This window comes from Patagioenas fasciata, chromosome 10, assembly GCF_037038585.1.
Source record: "Patagioenas fasciata isolate bPatFas1 chromosome 10, bPatFas1.hap1, whole genome shotgun sequence".
Classification (NCBI taxonomy): domain Eukaryota; kingdom Metazoa; phylum Chordata; class Aves; order Columbiformes; family Columbidae; genus Patagioenas; species Patagioenas fasciata.
Genome location: NC_092529.1, coordinates 15,462,525 through 15,478,338, shown reverse-complemented (window position 1 = coordinate 15,478,338; position 15,814 = coordinate 15,462,525). Strand labels below are relative to the sequence as shown.

The following is a 15,814-nucleotide window of genomic DNA, read 5'->3' as shown; positions in this document are numbered from 1 at the left end:
TTTAATAATAAGTGTTGAATCTGCAGAGTGCTATACAAAATATTAAGTCATCCATTTTGCAGTAGCCCATGAGGGTAAACATGGTATTTTTTGCTGGGAAACATGAAGGAGGAGAAGGGGACTTGACTGAAATTGTATATCGAGCAGACGGCAGACTTCCTAACTTCCGTTGCATCCAAGCTGCCCATACCTTGTAAAAAAAATCACTTATATTTTATATGAAGATGCAAACATCAGCTACATACTCTGCAGCCTCTGCACATGCTTGTGTTGCCTGTGTTTTAGCCTGCCTTATTGACAATTACTCCTCAATATTGCCCAAATACTGAGTCTCTGTGGTGATTCAGCTGCTTTTTCTTGCTTCTCTTTCCAGTGGCAATCTTCCCTGAGTGCACCGTTAACGTGTCGTAAGACACGGAGCTGTTTGTGCCTGAAAGCCTGAGCAGGTCCAAATGAGCATGCCAAAGGTGAGCCACTCTGATTCAGAGCTTTTTAATTCTTTTTTTATCTTGACCATGAAAATTTTCAACTGATGCACTAAATCCTGAGGTAGTTACACATTTAAATGCAGTATGACCACATTTCTCATAAAATAAAGCATTTAAAAGTAATACGCAGTATCTCCATTTTATAGGTGTGTCAGAGAAAATTTTTTCTCTATTTTGAAATTTTTGGTACTATCTGCAATTTTATATAGACCCATTTCAGGTGGCCATTGTGAGCTACAAATGTTTCCATCCTGTACATGAGATCAATTTTGCCTCACACACAGGGCTGCTGCTGCTTCATGTAACTTCTCCTCTGTACCCTAAACATAGTAGTAAAGCTTATGTAGTTTAATGCAACATGCAGAGAGAGGATATAGTTGAAAAGGAGACAGGTGCTGGGGAAGGTCTGTGGTATGCATTGGTGGCATTTGAGTCCCAGAATGGCAACAGATTTATGACCTGCCCAAGGACCAAGTACGAGGCGAATGCAAAGGGATGCAAAGTAGCATGAGATGCCATAAGCCAGAGCAAACCTCGGAGACTTCACAATGTCAAATACTGTTGCTAACAGATGTCCTGGGGACTGTGATACTCAAAGAAGATGCTGTTGGGTAGGAGGGTTACAGGTAGAAAGTAACAGAAAACTTCCTCCAACTGTAAGATAAGGGACTCACCTAGATACAGACAAACAAGCAGCTAAAAAAACCCCAAACCCCAAGCAATTTTGTCACATTCATCATCAGGATAAGTAGTGGTCTCAGCACAGCAGGTGCCTCAGCACCGTCAGCAGTTGTGAAGGCAACAGAGCAAAGCATAAATGCATTTGTGCAAGAGAACTGGGAGGCCACAATCTGAGACTTCCAAAGCCCCAGGTGGATGTTTTGCCTTGCTAAGCAAGTCTGCTTGCCTGGTGACACCAGCTGTGTCTACCCCCTGTCCCTGTGTAACGCTGGTACCCCTGTGGGTAGCTGCTGTCATACCTGAACTCGCCCTTCCATGAAGCGCTGAACAAGTACATCTGAGATTTCTGAGTAAGACATGTTCATCTTTGAAATAATATTCTTCTGAGGTTCGGCACTTTCCTTCAGTTATGTGAGAAAGTGCCTCTCAGTACCATGAGAGGAAGAAGAGGGAGGGGAAGGAGGGCATCCTGAAACAGGTCTGTGTAAGTTCCAGTGCCTGCAGTTGTGCTGGGAGATTGGAGGGTTTGAGCCTCTGCTCTTGGTGTTGGGGTGTGTGTCGCTGATGGGGGACGTGAGACCAGAGCTGTCCCCACCTCTGTCTGCTCCCTACCTTGTGGCTTCAGAAGTTGTGCTCCACCTCCACAGGAGGTGGGACCATGTGCTGTCTTGCCAGCATGTGCAAGATAAATGACCAGTGCAGAATAACTGAAATAATAACCCTCTGGAGGGTATCCTCTCCTTTCTGGAGTTAAATCCATCTCTCCAGGGATCCTTCCCTACTGGCTCCCCAGTGCATTTCAGGTGAAAGTGCTTTGCTTCTATTGCTATTTAATTGCTTGTCTATATCAGCAGTATAATTAGGTATAAGCCATATCTATCTAATCACACACCCTAAATAAAAAAGGAAATACTCAATTTCTGTATATACTGGCAGGCAAAAAAAAAGCCCTCGCATCTTATCCATTCTGTATGCAGATAATTTTTCTTCAGCCTTCTTCAGCACTAGGAATTCAGTAGCTGAGGCCAACATTTATGTGTGTAAATCCAGTGTGTAGGTCTGCCCCTTTCCTGAACATTCAAGTATTCAGCCACATCAGTGCTTCTCATTTGGAAGATGATGACAAGAGCCATAATTTTATTCTTTATCTCCCACTTCACCTGCTTCTGAGTGTCGAAGGAGGAGAGGGAACAGCATGCTGGGGAGCTCGGTAGTGTTGATGAAAACCTTGCAATGCTCGACTGTTTGTCAGGGCATCCTTGGAGGATGACGAGGAGCGAGAAGAACAGCTGAGCATCTGTGCCCTGCAGCCCTGGCTGGGGCTGGTGAGGGGGTACCTGCTGATGGTGATGGGAGGGAGATGGGGGGTGTCAGCCCTGCCCACCCCTCCAGCCGCACAGCGCAAAGCCAAAGGGCAGAATTGCCATATCAGGTAGGATACCTTCAGCCCGGTCAAAAATAAGTCTGATTTTTGAAGATGAGAAAGGTTAAAATTGAGTTTAAATGTCTTGAACTTCCCTCAGGGCTGTGTTTTGTGGAAAGGACGGTGGGTTTTGTTCAGTTGCTTTCTGCTCGCACTGCATTTACATGCCTAAAAAGATCCAGCTGTCATAGCCCTGACAAGTGCTAAAAAGCTCTTGTTAAGGTCACCGATATCAGAGAAGTGTCTCTTGTACAACATCCCAGTGTATCGGGGCCACCGTCACTGGGAACGGGGGCCGATGTCAGACACTGTTTGCTACAGATGGGACGGTGACCCTGACGTCCTGGCACAGCTCAGCCGGCACTTTTCTCACCTCTGTTCCTCCGGAGAGCTGTGGAACCAGCTCAGCTCCAGCTGGGCACAAAAAATCAACCCTAAACATGCATGACCTTTAAAGTCAGGCTGGAGCTAAAAGGTCTGCTGCTAACTAAAAATCTGAGGTTTCTTTGATGTGTCTGAGCATTCAGGGAATAGATGTAGCTTAACATGCAAATGCAGGGCTTCCTGCAGAATGGTCCTACTTTTCAGGATCTCTCATTTCACGCTGTTACCATCCATACCTTGCTGTTTCTGTGACAAGAGCCTCTCTGAGGAAAGGTTTCCCACAGACAAAAATCGAACTGAAAAAAGGCACAATGAACACCTCAACAACTTGTAGTTTTAATTCTAATATGTGTGGTGTCTATCTGCAGCCTGCTGATCAGCATCTTCTCTGCTGCTGGTGTTTAGAAAACAACCAGCCATATTCTCAGTTGTCTGTGTATATACTTTATACGTTGGTCGTCATCTGTTTGAGTGGGTCCTTAAGTTGGGAGCCAGGAGTCCTGCCCTGCTGCAGGTGTGCAGGGGAAGATTTTCCCCCTGTGACCAGTGGTGCTGTAGCACCTTTCAGCATGTTCATTTGAGCATCTTTTTGTGTGTGAGTTTCTGTGCTCACATAACTTAGGTGTTCTGCAACATAGAGAAACAGATGTCCAAACACTTTTTTTCATATCTCTAATGAAAAATGCTTAAAAAGCACATGTACAGCAGCTGCCTGGCAGGTCCCTTCCCTGGAGGTCACAGGCATGACATGCTACCAGTGGAGTCCCTTTGCTGCAATAATGTTTATTTGGCGCTGCAAGTATCTTCCTTGAGCCACCTCGATGTCATAATCCTCTGTCTTTAAAACAATGTATGATGTAGTATTGATGACTTTTATTCTCTTCTAATTTCAAGTATTTCCCATTTTATGCCACTACCATATAATTCAACATTTTAAGCATATTGATCCTCACAGTGTCTGCTTATATTTTTAAGGTTGTCTCATTATTTTGACAACAAGAGACATCATAAATTATGTAAGCAATTTCTCTCCTTACAAGCTGGTCCCAGCCCTGTGCTGCCCTGATAAGAGCAGCAAGACAGAAGCTGCTTCAGTAACATGAGACTCCTGTGACTGCATTTCAGCTGCACTGTGAACAGAGAATACAGCACGTGGCACTTTGGAAATTAATTGAAACTGCATAAAATAGGGGGGGAAAACATAAATCCAAATCTGGCTGTGGTCTGAGACTCCTCTGAGATTTGGGAAGTGCAGGTTGTGGCAATTTAGTCTAGAAGCTGTGGCTGTGACCATGCTGTGGGCTGTACGTAGTGGAGCCTAGTTAGCACATCAGTCCGGGTCTAGAAATCATGGTATTTTCATCTCTGAAAGCATCGCAGGGGTGGAGTTGGGAGTTCAGGCAGCTACGGTCAGAGGAGGGTGTAAGAGAGGGCTCTAATCCACAAGGCTTCAAGAAAATTAGAGATATTGGGTTAAAACCCCTTGGGCAGGGGATGGACCTGAACCTGCTGCACACTTTGTAGTGCATGTTTCTGTTAAGGAGCAGCAGCATTTCAGTTCTTACTTGAAGAAGAGCAAGAGTCCTTCAATTTCCTTGAAGGGAGGTGTTGGGCAATGATGTCCCCCTCCTCTTCTTAGTACCTGGGCTTGTTCACATTCAGAGGTCAGCCTCCTGACCCTTCACTCACCTTTTTCATATAAACAATCATTACAGACTAATTGATAATCTTGAGGGCTGGCAGCAGTTATCTGAGACAGATGGCCTCTGCTGGGAAAGCTCTGCCTCCGATAGCTCCAAAACATGACATAAGTCTCATCTTTTCAAGAAAGCCTTTACCAGATGGGTCTAATTTAAAGCATGGCTTTTCTTGTTTCTTCCTAGAGGTAACTAATTAGCTGCAAAACGAATAGCTCTGCTCCTCTGAGGGCAGGCAGAAGTGGGTGTTTGATACTGAAACATTTATGGGTTCGTTTCAGCTCATCGGTGAGGAGAGATGATGAACTTGTTAGAATAAATATCAATAAGTGTATTGAACTTCCCATTATTCTCAGTTTACTATAGCTGGCCAAAAAGAGGGCAATTCTTGAGAAGCATGTTGAGAGAAAATGTCTCTTTTATCTTGTTTTTATTATTGCTCTGCAATGACCAAGCCCAGGTCGATTTGTACTGTTTCTCATCAGTTCTCTCAGTAGACTGCTGCAGACATTTGTGGTCCCAGCTGAGGAGCTCAGAGAGCAGCTCAGAAGAGAAGGTAGAAATAAAGCTCTTGTCTTGCTTTCTGAGGGCTGCCTGCATCAACCTGATTGTTTCTGGCAGTCATTTCCCAATCAATAGTCAGCTTTGTCATTTGACGTTTGAACCTGTGGTTTATTTAGCCAGACTCCTGCTTTGCTCCTCGGAGGAGGTGTCAGCCCCAGGCTGTGGTGGGATGTTTTATGCTCTTTTCCTCTCGTGCATGAAAATGGCTCTAAGAGATTCTTCTCCTTCAGGCAGGAAACCCTGAAAGCTCTGGATCTTTTCAATTAGATGCATTACAAACTGTGCTGATTGCCAGCCTTGTTTCTCTTTTCTTACATGAGCTACAAAATACCTCTTTTCCTCCCAAATGAACTAAAAATGGCTTATTTTTATACACTTTCTTACAAGCATGTCTACATGGTAGGAATGAGAAATTCTAGCTTATCTTGTGCTATGTAAATATTTCTGTGCTTCTAGAGTAAAGTGTTTTCTTCTCCTTTGATCCAGCTTTCTTGTAGTCAGTTTAACCTTCAGAAACAGTCAAAAGAGGTTCATGGAGATTGCCAGTGGCATTATTCCTTAGGAAAACTGGAGAGAGAAAAGAAAACTCAAAATTACCAATACAAACAGCTCATTTAGAAATGGATGGCTAACTAAAGGAAAAGGTTGCCTTTCGGTGTCTTTTTAAGCAAATCTCTGCTTAAAATAGCTGGGTCCAAATGTAAAAATAGCATTTGCCATGTTTGCGTAGTGTTACAAGATGAAAGTGGTGCTTTTCCTGCAGCCTGGCAGGTTTTGCCTGCGAGCACTGAAACGGGGCTTGAACTTCATATATGCTAATGCAAATAAATGGTCAAGGGGCAGTGTCCCTTATGGGGATATTTTTTAGTGGTGGACTTGGCAGATTAATGGTTGGACTTAATGACCTTGAAGGTCTTTTCCTAAATGATTCTATGATTCTGTGAGAGCGCATACGCATGATGGGAAAGCTGTGGGTATGGCTGGAATTGGGCGTGTCAGGCTCCTGGGGTTACGTGGGGAAGTCAGCTTTGGGTTTGTGGCTGAACTGTGCCCTTCTTAGCACCCACTGCTGTGCAGGTGAGGTTGGAACTCAGTCTTGCCCATGGAGACAAGAAGGGTTGGTGTGCTTGGACGGGATGAGATGTGCCCAACACACCATTGCAGAGAGCTGGCAGGGCTTCGCTGTGTCCCCTGTATGCCCCAAGGAAGTGGCAGGGACTGCAGCTGGGTCCCCTTGGTGCAGAAGCCCCCCGTGTGCTCTGTGTTTCTCCGTACCCTGCCGTGGGCTCATTCTCCAGCCACTGCGCGAGGTCACCACGGTGGCTGCAAATGCTGGAGTCTTGGCCTCGGCTATTTCTCCAGCTCATCAGTGCGTGCTTGTCTTTGGACAGGCTGTGCAGCACATAGGGCTTCACCCTGCTCCAGCACCTGCTTAATGAAATACTTCCACTGGTGTCAAGTACTGCTGTGTTAAAACCCAGCCTAAATCCAAAACCAGATAATCAAAGTTCTTTAGCAATGACAGTCAACATTGTGAATATGAATGAGTGGAAAATACTCTAAAATTGTGCTTGGGTTGATAGGCAAAGATTAATATTCATTGTAAAAGAAAAAGAAGAGACACTTAGCATGGTTCATAAATGAGAGAAGAATTCCTAGAGAAAATTAAGAAGATTTTACTGGAATTAAGAAGATTTTACTGGAATTATTTTTATCCTTCCATGCCTTTGTGGCTGGAGTTTTAGCTGATTGCTTTGGGCTGAGCTGGCAGGGGGTGAACAGTCTTTCCAAAATAAAATTTTAGGACAACTTCTAACACCCACAAGAAGAAGTTGATTGCAATCTTCACCTGTTTCGTAGAGATTTATAATTAGGACCAAAGCACCACTAGTAATGGGAGGAAAGGAGGTAAGTACTCTGCAGTTTAAAAATGTTTAATTAACAGTTAAAAATGATTATACAGAAGATATAATAGCAGATACTTTGTTATTTGGCAGTGTTTTGGGCAGAAAAATGATAGCAGAAGGTCTGGCTGAACTCATGCTTCTATGCCAATGGCTGGGAATACTGGCATGATTTCCTATCTGGAGAAAATGTATATGTGGGATTTACATAGCTCTTGTATGTGTGTTTGCATGGATGTTTATCAGATCAACTGGTAGCATCTCTTTGAAAAAAGAGGGCATATAGTTAAAAAAATAAACAGACAACAACGTTAACAAAGTCATGGATGTGAAGGCAAGAAGGGAACCCCTGCGAACCACCACTTTGAGCGTCTGCCTGAACCCGCCCGGTAACTCCTCTGGAAACACAGCCATAAGTAAAACTCAGCCGAGCTTCGTTCTGCCTCAGTCCTCTCCTTGTTTAGAAGGGCTGATCAATCAAAGTTTGCTGAAATCGGGGTAAGGGTTTCATTAGCCTTGGATCAGGCCCTCAGCACCAGATACTCTGGTTGCTTGAAAAGAGATAATTAACGGTGCTTTATTTTTCATGTTTCCAAGGCAACACAAAACCCCAAGACATTGTTTTCCAGTACATGAGCAGAAGCTTTTGGCCGCTGCAGAAGAGTTCCCCTCTGTCTCATATGAAGCTGCTGTAAAGGTACCAAAGCCATATTTTTTGTCTTTACAGTCAATTTACATCCTATATCTGAAAAGTAATGATGATCAGATGCGGCTGATGATCTGTTCTCAGTGCAGAACAACTCATTCAATCAGCTGAGAGCTCTGCTGTTCAAATAGATAATTAGTGTTGTGACAAGTGTTACTTTAAATGCCTCAGTTTGGTGGCAATGTTAGGAAGTGTGACAAAAATTATTTGTCTGCTTTAACCATGGCCCTTCTTGGCTTGCTAATGAGAGAAATTGTTGTTTAAATACACATCCTTTTTGATAGACTCCTTTACAGGTCCTCAGTTGGGAAAATGATTTATTATTTGTATCATAAAGGGCATGAAAGAGAGGGCTTTCCCTTATTTTCTCTGACTCGTTTCTTTTTATGTCTCTAACTGATGTAACAGGTCATTGCTTGTATTCCAGCATAAAATGGAAAGATCCCCCAAAATGAAATCACCGGGGAGAGCAATCCCAACGAACGACTTTCCTGCCTGTCAATATTCCTTCTAAATTAATGGGGACAGGGAGAACATTTAGGTGCTCAAATCTCAGGGGAGTGTTCACAGCACCTTCCCTGGAGGTGACATACAATCACTCTGCACTTCTATTTAGGGCTGCAGAGCAGTGAGTTCACAGTGCCTAAAAATAAGTCCCTGCATGTGGTTTGCAGCACCTGCCCGTGTGTGCTGTGACTGCAGTGGGGTGGGCAGAGCTCCAAGGCCCCTTGTTTCCCCGAGCAGGAGGATGCAGCAGTAAGTGCTCGGGGAGAGCGGCTGCCAGCCGCTTGCATTCAAAGGATGTGGTTTTATGCTTGTATTATTAGTGGGCAGCTGGTTTGATAGCTGGTTTTAGGTCCCACCTTTGACCAAGGGTGTGCAAACCCTCCCCATGTGCTGCTGGAGGTTTCCAGTCCCGCACGCTCTGCTGCCAATGGAGTGGGGAAGTGACTCTGAGTCGCTTATCCTCTTGCAGCTGGGTTGTTCTGCATCCCGAGCAGTGCAGGATTTGGGAGCCTGGAGGCTGAGAGGGCAGCAAGGAGCAAGTTGCTCTTTCCTGATGGACAATTCTGGGATGTCCCCCCTGTCCTAGGAGTTGCTTTGAGTTTAAATTATCATGGGTCAAATTAATGAACATCTTAAAGTTGCCTCCTTTCTATGGGCTCCTAACAGGATGCTTTTGGTTCTTCCTTTTTCAGTATTTGCCACTGCCTTGACGTTCTCCCACCCAAGAGAATTTAATCACTGAGATGGAATGAAGAGCACAGCACAGAGAGCAGGCATGGTCCATACCTCATAGGACTAATTATGCTCTTAAAGGGTAAGAAAATAATCTTGGGTACATCGGGAAGAAAGTGTCTTAGTAATGACAGATAGGGCTACTGGCATGTCTCTTATATTTGTGCATTACCAAAAAAAGAGAGAGAAAAAAGACACTTTCAAAGATACTTCTTGACCTCATAAAGATCAGCAAGGAGCTCGAGAAAACAAATTTAATACAAAAGGAGTGTATGAAGTTTTCTTGACTCTTAGAGATGGGAAAAATAAAGGAAAGGTGCCCTGAAACACTCACCCATGCACAAACTGAAAAGTCTCAAAACAGTTCAAAACCAAAGCAAATGAAGAGTGTGGTTCGAATTATAGTAAGTGCCATTGCAGACACTGAAAGGTGGCTGTGTGTGAGATCACACGCTCAGTATTAAAACTGATGAAGTCCCATGAAAGAAAAGGCCAGATGTCTGCTTAGTGAAATACCAAACTGTTGGGGAGGGGAACACCTGACACAAGGCAGGACAGAGCCGGAGCACTGGCAGTGCCCAGCCACCTGCAACAGGAGGAAAACATGAAAATAGACTCAAAATGGGTGACAGGCAAGGGGTATTTTAGACTGCCAGCTACCTGTGTTTGTGGAAACTGTGCTTGTGTGCAGACATACGTGCTCTGAGGGTCTCTCCTAGAGATCGCTGTATTTCTCCAGCAAAGATGAGACGTTGCCTGCTGCTCAGGTTGCGCCCACTGCGCTGGCTGTGGACATGAGAAGAAATGTGCGGGAGCAGAGCAGAGCAGGTCCCTGCCGAGAGGCTGGACAGGGAGGACAGTAGGTCCGTCCTGGAGAGGATGTCCCCTGCCGTGGGCAGCACTGGGGGACACGCTGGCCTTTGGGGGAGCTGCCCAGAGAGCATCTGTCTGCAGCTCCTCATCCTGCAGCCCGCGCTTTGATGGAGCAGTGGTGACCGGTGATGATAAGGAGATGTCCGCATCCTTAGCTGACCTTGGGAAAGAGCTCCAAGCCGAAGGTGAGACATTAATAGCACTTCTGAGAAACAGCTCCCACACACACTGGGTGCAGGCAGCCTCCGCTTGCTGAGGCTGTTGAAATAGATCTTAAGCTTGGAAAAAGACAATGCCTGTCCTTTTCTATAGGCTGTACGTCCTGCTTCCTGGTGAGACCCAAGCTGTATGCACGCCAGGGAGGCAGCCGTGAACTGTGAAAATTATTTGCAGAAAAGCTCATTTTCTAAGAGGGTAAGACTGACATCTGGATATACAGTTAAGTGGTGTCCTGTCTCCCCCCATCATGTTGCAGCTTGCACTATATATGCATCACATTTAAAGAAAAGTAGTGCCTCTTTTTATCAAGCAGGCTTGATAAAACAAAATAACATACATTCAGTTATATCTCTGCTAAACATAACCTTTTTTATTGCTTTTCAGGAGTTCAAAACATTAGCATAAAACAATCGAGGAGGTTGTTTTTCCTAAGAGATCGAGTGCCTGTTTACAAACTCATTTTATTTTCACAATATTCCATTGTTATTTATTTCAGACAGAAAGCTGTCAGACTAATGCACTCCCTCATGCAGGACAGCTTGCTTTATTGCCTGTTATTAAGCTATAACATATATAACCTGACAGGCACTGCCCACTTCTGCATTTCACCAGTGAAAGGCAAATTAAGTAGAAAACGGAGATCTCCAGTTATTTCTTAGGGCTAAAGGGTTATTAGTTTTTAACTGATTTTGTATTCATAGAGGATCCTGCATGTTTGCAACATATCCAACAGAGTAAACTGTCCAAATAAAAAGGGGGTTTTTAATTCTTATACCAGCTACCTCTGAGAAATTTGGGCTTCAGAAGTACAGGAGTCATCAAATCCTGTCATATAAACAGGTGCCAGGAAAGAATGAAAAAAACCCTATGTTACTCAGGTGGCACAAGAACACCTTTAGAAAACAAAATCTTGGGAGAATATTGGTACAGGGTGAAAAACTTTAAACCCAAACAGCCCTCACCCTCGAAATCCCAAGTCCCAGCACTCCAATTGCCAGCAAAAGCCATTACAGCTTCCAGAGCAGGCAAACACAGTTGCAAGATTTTTTTTAAGCTATCAATTGCCTTTTTCTTTGTGTGCATCCAGCTGGTGACAGGACTCTTGTATCCTTCCTCCTTTGCACAATGACAGTTTTGACTCATTGTCCAAAAAACCCAGCAAGTCACCCAGTTTTTAGTGGCACTAGCGGTTTCCAGCAAAAGCCCTGGAAATCCGCAGGGTGATGCTGTTGTGGGCGCTCGCCCTCCTCGCAGCACCCACATCTCACCCCAAACGCCGCAGGGAGCAGGGAAAGGACGGGCTCGTCCCTCTGGGTGTTCACCTTCCTTGCTCCCCCTGCTCCTCCTCTGCCCCGGTTCTGACCTTGGGCTCTGGTAGCCTTCACCATTCCTGAGCAGCTTGGAGGGATTCAGCTACATGTTTGTATAGCGTATTAAAAAAGAAAATACACTTTACATTAGTGTTTTCCTAAAAACTATGACTCAAGCCTGCTATTCTTTCTTACTGGATTTCAAATAAGAGCAATTGTGAGTGATAAACTGCTGACTATTTTTGATGCAAGTACAAGCAGAAGTGGAATGGCAGAAATACATTCCTCACCATCTGCAGTTCCACTCATACAAACAGTGTTATTTATATGTTTTCATTATCATTGATTTTTTTATTTCTTCTTCTCCCTCCCCAGGACTGAATTGTTGAGCTTGGTCACAGAAGCTGCTCTGGAAGAGCCTGCAAGAGGTAGGCTGGCTCAGGGACCCCTCACCTTATCCCTTACTGGCTCTTCACCTTTTCCTCCTGCTCTTTCCCAATAACAGCTTATTTTTTTTTCCCAACTCTCCCTGGAGTATCAAGTTAGTTTTATTACTGCAATTAACATTCACTGGATTAACATGAGATGAGGCACAGAGGTCAGATTAAAGGAAGACTAGTCTGAGCACTGGGGGAAATACAGAGCAAGGCAGGTGTCCTGCTCCAGCCATCTGAAAGGGAAAACTTGACAGTTGAGCCTCTTGTGTATACACTTGTATATGTTTTGTGGTTATTATTAACCCTTATTGCAGCAGCTGGATCAGCTCCCTATCACACAGGTAAGAGCCATGGTTTAAAAGCTCAAAATATATAGTTCTGTTTTGCCTGTGTTGCCAGTGAGAGGGTTTTGGTGCTAGAAAGTCTCTGGCATTACTGGCAGCTGCGGTCTGTAAGAAATACACAATTCACAGGGGAGAACAGGCCATGCAATTTAATGCTAAGTAGTGGTATACTACATAGATTGTTATAAAGAACTCTCTTTTTCAATATTTTTTTTCTTTCATTTTTTTTCTTTCATTTTGGTGAAGAGGAAACAGCCTAATTGGATAGATGGGAAACTGACTCAGGGAAATGAATGAGGGTGTTGCAAACCCTTGGGCAGAGGTGGAGCTCAGAAACTCAAGTACAGCACTGGGTCCCTGCCCCAGGTGTGTCTGACTCCTCTGGGGCCAGACTGGGATGTATTTATGTCCTTACTGCTCCCTCTTGCTCTGCTTTGCGTAAAAATAGGCTTGTGTTGGGATTTTAGTCTTTCAGCAGCAAAGCTACTGTGAGGGAAACCACCCCTATCCTGCCCAGAAGTGCCAGTTAGCAGAAATACTGTGAAGAACACAGACAAGGATTTTTAGATGCAGTAAATGCCCATGTGTGTAAATATGTAATACAGAGAAGCAATACTACTTTAAAATATTCTAGTATCCCTCAATGTAATAAATATTTTATTAGAGGAATAGAAAAAATGCATACAGATAACCATAGGATACACACACAACTGGAAGTTTAAGGATAAGTTTTGAGCTTTTCAATATGAAACAAGGTACTCCGTACATATCTCATGGAGATATATAACTAGAAATTAAATAATACAATGTCATTGCATGAAAATGGCAATACAGGAACATGGATTACAGTTCTGTGCAACTAGAAAGAGTCACCCTTTGCATGAAACATAAATATATACTTACTAGTAACACCTGTTTTCCATCTCCCACCCGCCCCCCATTAGCAAGTGTCTGAAAACATCACTGGTTAGCCACATGGAAAAGCAACTAGCCATTTATAACTATATATGTACAGTATATACAGATCTTTCTTGCTTCAACAGTTAGCATGTATTTTCTTCTGAATGTGATACTCATAAGGTAATTTGCTATTTGAATGCATATCAAAGTATTTTTTTCCTACAGTGCTACCATAATTTCATGAGTCCTGGTTCTGTCCCCTTGTGTTTCTGTGTTGTAATAATACTCTGAGATTTAAAAAAAAATAATTCTTTGAAAGGATGAGCTTCATGTCACATGAACACTTGCTCTGCCATATGTGGGCAGCTCTTTAAAAGGTGTCTAAAAGGCTGAGTTGACTAAATGCACAACTGTAGAAGTCAAATACCAGGTTTAATGTATCTTTAATATATTGCTATGAAAGAAAGCATAGACTTCTCTAGAATAGCAAGCCTGAAGTGTTTTTGTGTAATTTTTTTTAATAATAATCTATAGTATTGCCATAAACTTCGCAGAATCATGTGACACTACTGGGGTGCATGGGAGTGCCAGGCCATGCGAAATAGCTTTGAATTGGTTAAAGAGCAGGAGGGAGGAGAGTTGTGAATGTAACACTGAATTAAGGATGAGTTAACAGTGCAGTGTGGTAGACAAAAGAGCAAGATGATTTGGGGCTGAGTATGTGGAAGCACCACATCACAAGGTAGGGAGGTGGTAATAGTCCCTTTTCATAAGGCCATGGTGCAACTGGATTTCAACTGGGCACTTTTGTTAGTGAAACACACTAATAGGAGTTCAGAGAAGGCTGATAAAAATGTGCCTGAAGGTGGGAGAACTTGTTTATGAATAAAGAACCTGGTTAAGAACTATAGGGTGGGGATATAAGGAAATTAATTAACTTTGAAGTCTATTGATGGAGAGGAAGGTCAGGTGCTTGAAAAGGTACATAAAGGTACACTGAGATAAAACAGAGCGCCTTCTTTGTGACACGGCTGTGAAATAATTTCTTAGGAGCAGTAGTGAAAACCCTGCCTCTTGGACACCCCAGCGTGGACTGTGCAAAACTAATGTCCAAACCATCACTTTTCTCTGCATTCCAGCTTTGATTTCTTGCTAGACTTAGAATAATTTATATAAAGAATAGTAAGAAAACCGATCCAAACCTACTGGATTATGAGACTGTCTTAAGAATGGCCGCTTGGTCAACATGTTATCATGTGATTGAAGCTCCGTGTCTCTGTTTTCATCTTTTGTATGCAGAATGTACCCAAAGCAATTGAGTGTCACTGCCAAAATGGAGATTCTCACTGAGCTAAGCTCTTCCTCGTAGCTCTATCATAGTGCGATTGCTTTCCCTCTCTCTTACATTGTATCTGAAGTATGTAATATGTAAACTCCTTTGGTTCAAGTATTAAGGCATTTTAGATTCCTTTTTAAAGGATTTGCTAAACTTTACATGTTATTTTTACTTCGACCTACAGTGAAATACAAAGAATTTAAAAACACGTAAGGATAGAAGAAAAACATGCATTAACCACTGCGTGTTTTTTTTTTGTTAAAAAGCACTTTTCTCTAGTAACCAATTCTCTTCCACCCACCCCCCAGCAAATGCAAATATATCATCACAACACTGAATTTAGAGTCAAAGATAATATTGTTGGTAAGAAGCTGGATACACTGAAGATATTCAAGACTGAGGGACCAGAACCTCTTGCATCCATACCTGTGACAAATCAAAAAGGTCAGGATTAAATGAAAGCTCTGACAAATTACTACTCTTCCTAGATGCTAAACAAAAATTATTGTAAATTTTAATTTCTGAGAAGGAATTAAAATTTACAAAAATACACTATTTTAGAACTACAGAAATGTATTGCAAAATGATGACACTGTACAAACGGTCTTTACTTTCAAGGTAATAATAACAAAAGGGAGAAAAGTAAAAAGTCTAATGTTTTAATACTGATTTACACGGTCATTCACCAGTTCAAGAGAATGCATGCATATGGGCATGAAGACTGTTAATTGCTTTTCTTTTTATTACCTTACTACCATATGACATACAAGCATTAATTCTTCCCCTCCCCCCCATCAATACGGACTTAATTCCCACAAAGACAAGCTGTGACAATTGCTGGGTGTCAGCTGCAAATTTAGAAATGATTTCCTGCACCAAGGCAGAGACGTGTTTCTCTGTACAAAGGAGGTTCTGATATTGGTTGGGGACCCTTATAAACACATGAGGAAATAATAGTAATTCAGCATCGACCTACTGGCTAGTCTGGGAATCAGGATCTGATCACTGCTAGTGCCATCTCCACCATCAGTTGTTGCTTTTACTTCTATGATGTAATCTTCATTAAACTGGAGGAAAAGTTCAGCAGTTGTCTTGTCCGTGTTCAGCACGTTCATGTTGGTCTGACTGCTGGTCCTGTACAAAACCTGCAGCACAAGCACAGAGCTGTAGGGCATCAGTTCTTCCACTAGGACCTGCCCTGCCATTTCTGTGTTTCTTAAAAACAAGCCTTCAGGTTTTAAAAAGATGTGATGAGAGAAGAGGTCTGTTTTTTGGTTAATAGTATAGGGCAAAATTACATTTAAAGGAA

General features: G+C 43.0%; 1 protein-coding gene and 1 long non-coding RNA gene across 11 annotated transcripts in view; one reads left to right on the top strand and one right to left on the bottom strand.

Annotated features, from left to right (window-relative positions):
• Positions 1 to 15,814, top strand: part of LOC136105756 (uncharacterized) — a 206,547-nt gene that overhangs the window by 183,827 nt on the left and 6,906 nt on the right. For 5 of the 10 annotated variants that reach the window (XR_011740748.1, XR_011740753.1, XR_011740750.1 and 2 more), the window contains 7 exons: positions 374 to 467; positions 7,739 to 7,838; positions 9,047 to 9,168; positions 9,826 to 10,144; positions 10,272 to 10,373; positions 11,864 to 11,916; positions 14,814 to 14,949. This is a non-coding gene — a long non-coding RNA (uncharacterized lncRNA). Of the gene's footprint in view, positions 1 to 373; positions 468 to 7,738; positions 7,839 to 9,046; positions 9,169 to 9,777; positions 10,145 to 10,271; positions 10,374 to 11,863; positions 11,917 to 14,813; positions 14,950 to 15,814 lie in introns of all 10 variants that reach the window. The other 5 variants (XR_011740749.1, XR_011740747.1, XR_011740752.1 and 2 more) reach the window with 5 other exon arrangements.
• LOC136105755 (contactin-3) overlaps positions 12,910 to 15,814 on the bottom strand; it is a 108,370-nt gene continuing 105,465 nt past the window's right edge. Inside the window, exons 20-21 of the mRNA XM_065845558.2 lie at positions 15,482 to 15,650; positions 12,910 to 14,931 (exon numbers count right to left, since the gene is read on the bottom strand). Coding sequence (XP_065701630.1) covers positions 14,831 to 14,931; positions 15,482 to 15,650 — 270 coding nt within the window. The 3' untranslated portion in view covers positions 12,910 to 14,830. The remainder of the gene's footprint in view (positions 14,932 to 15,481; positions 15,651 to 15,814) is intronic.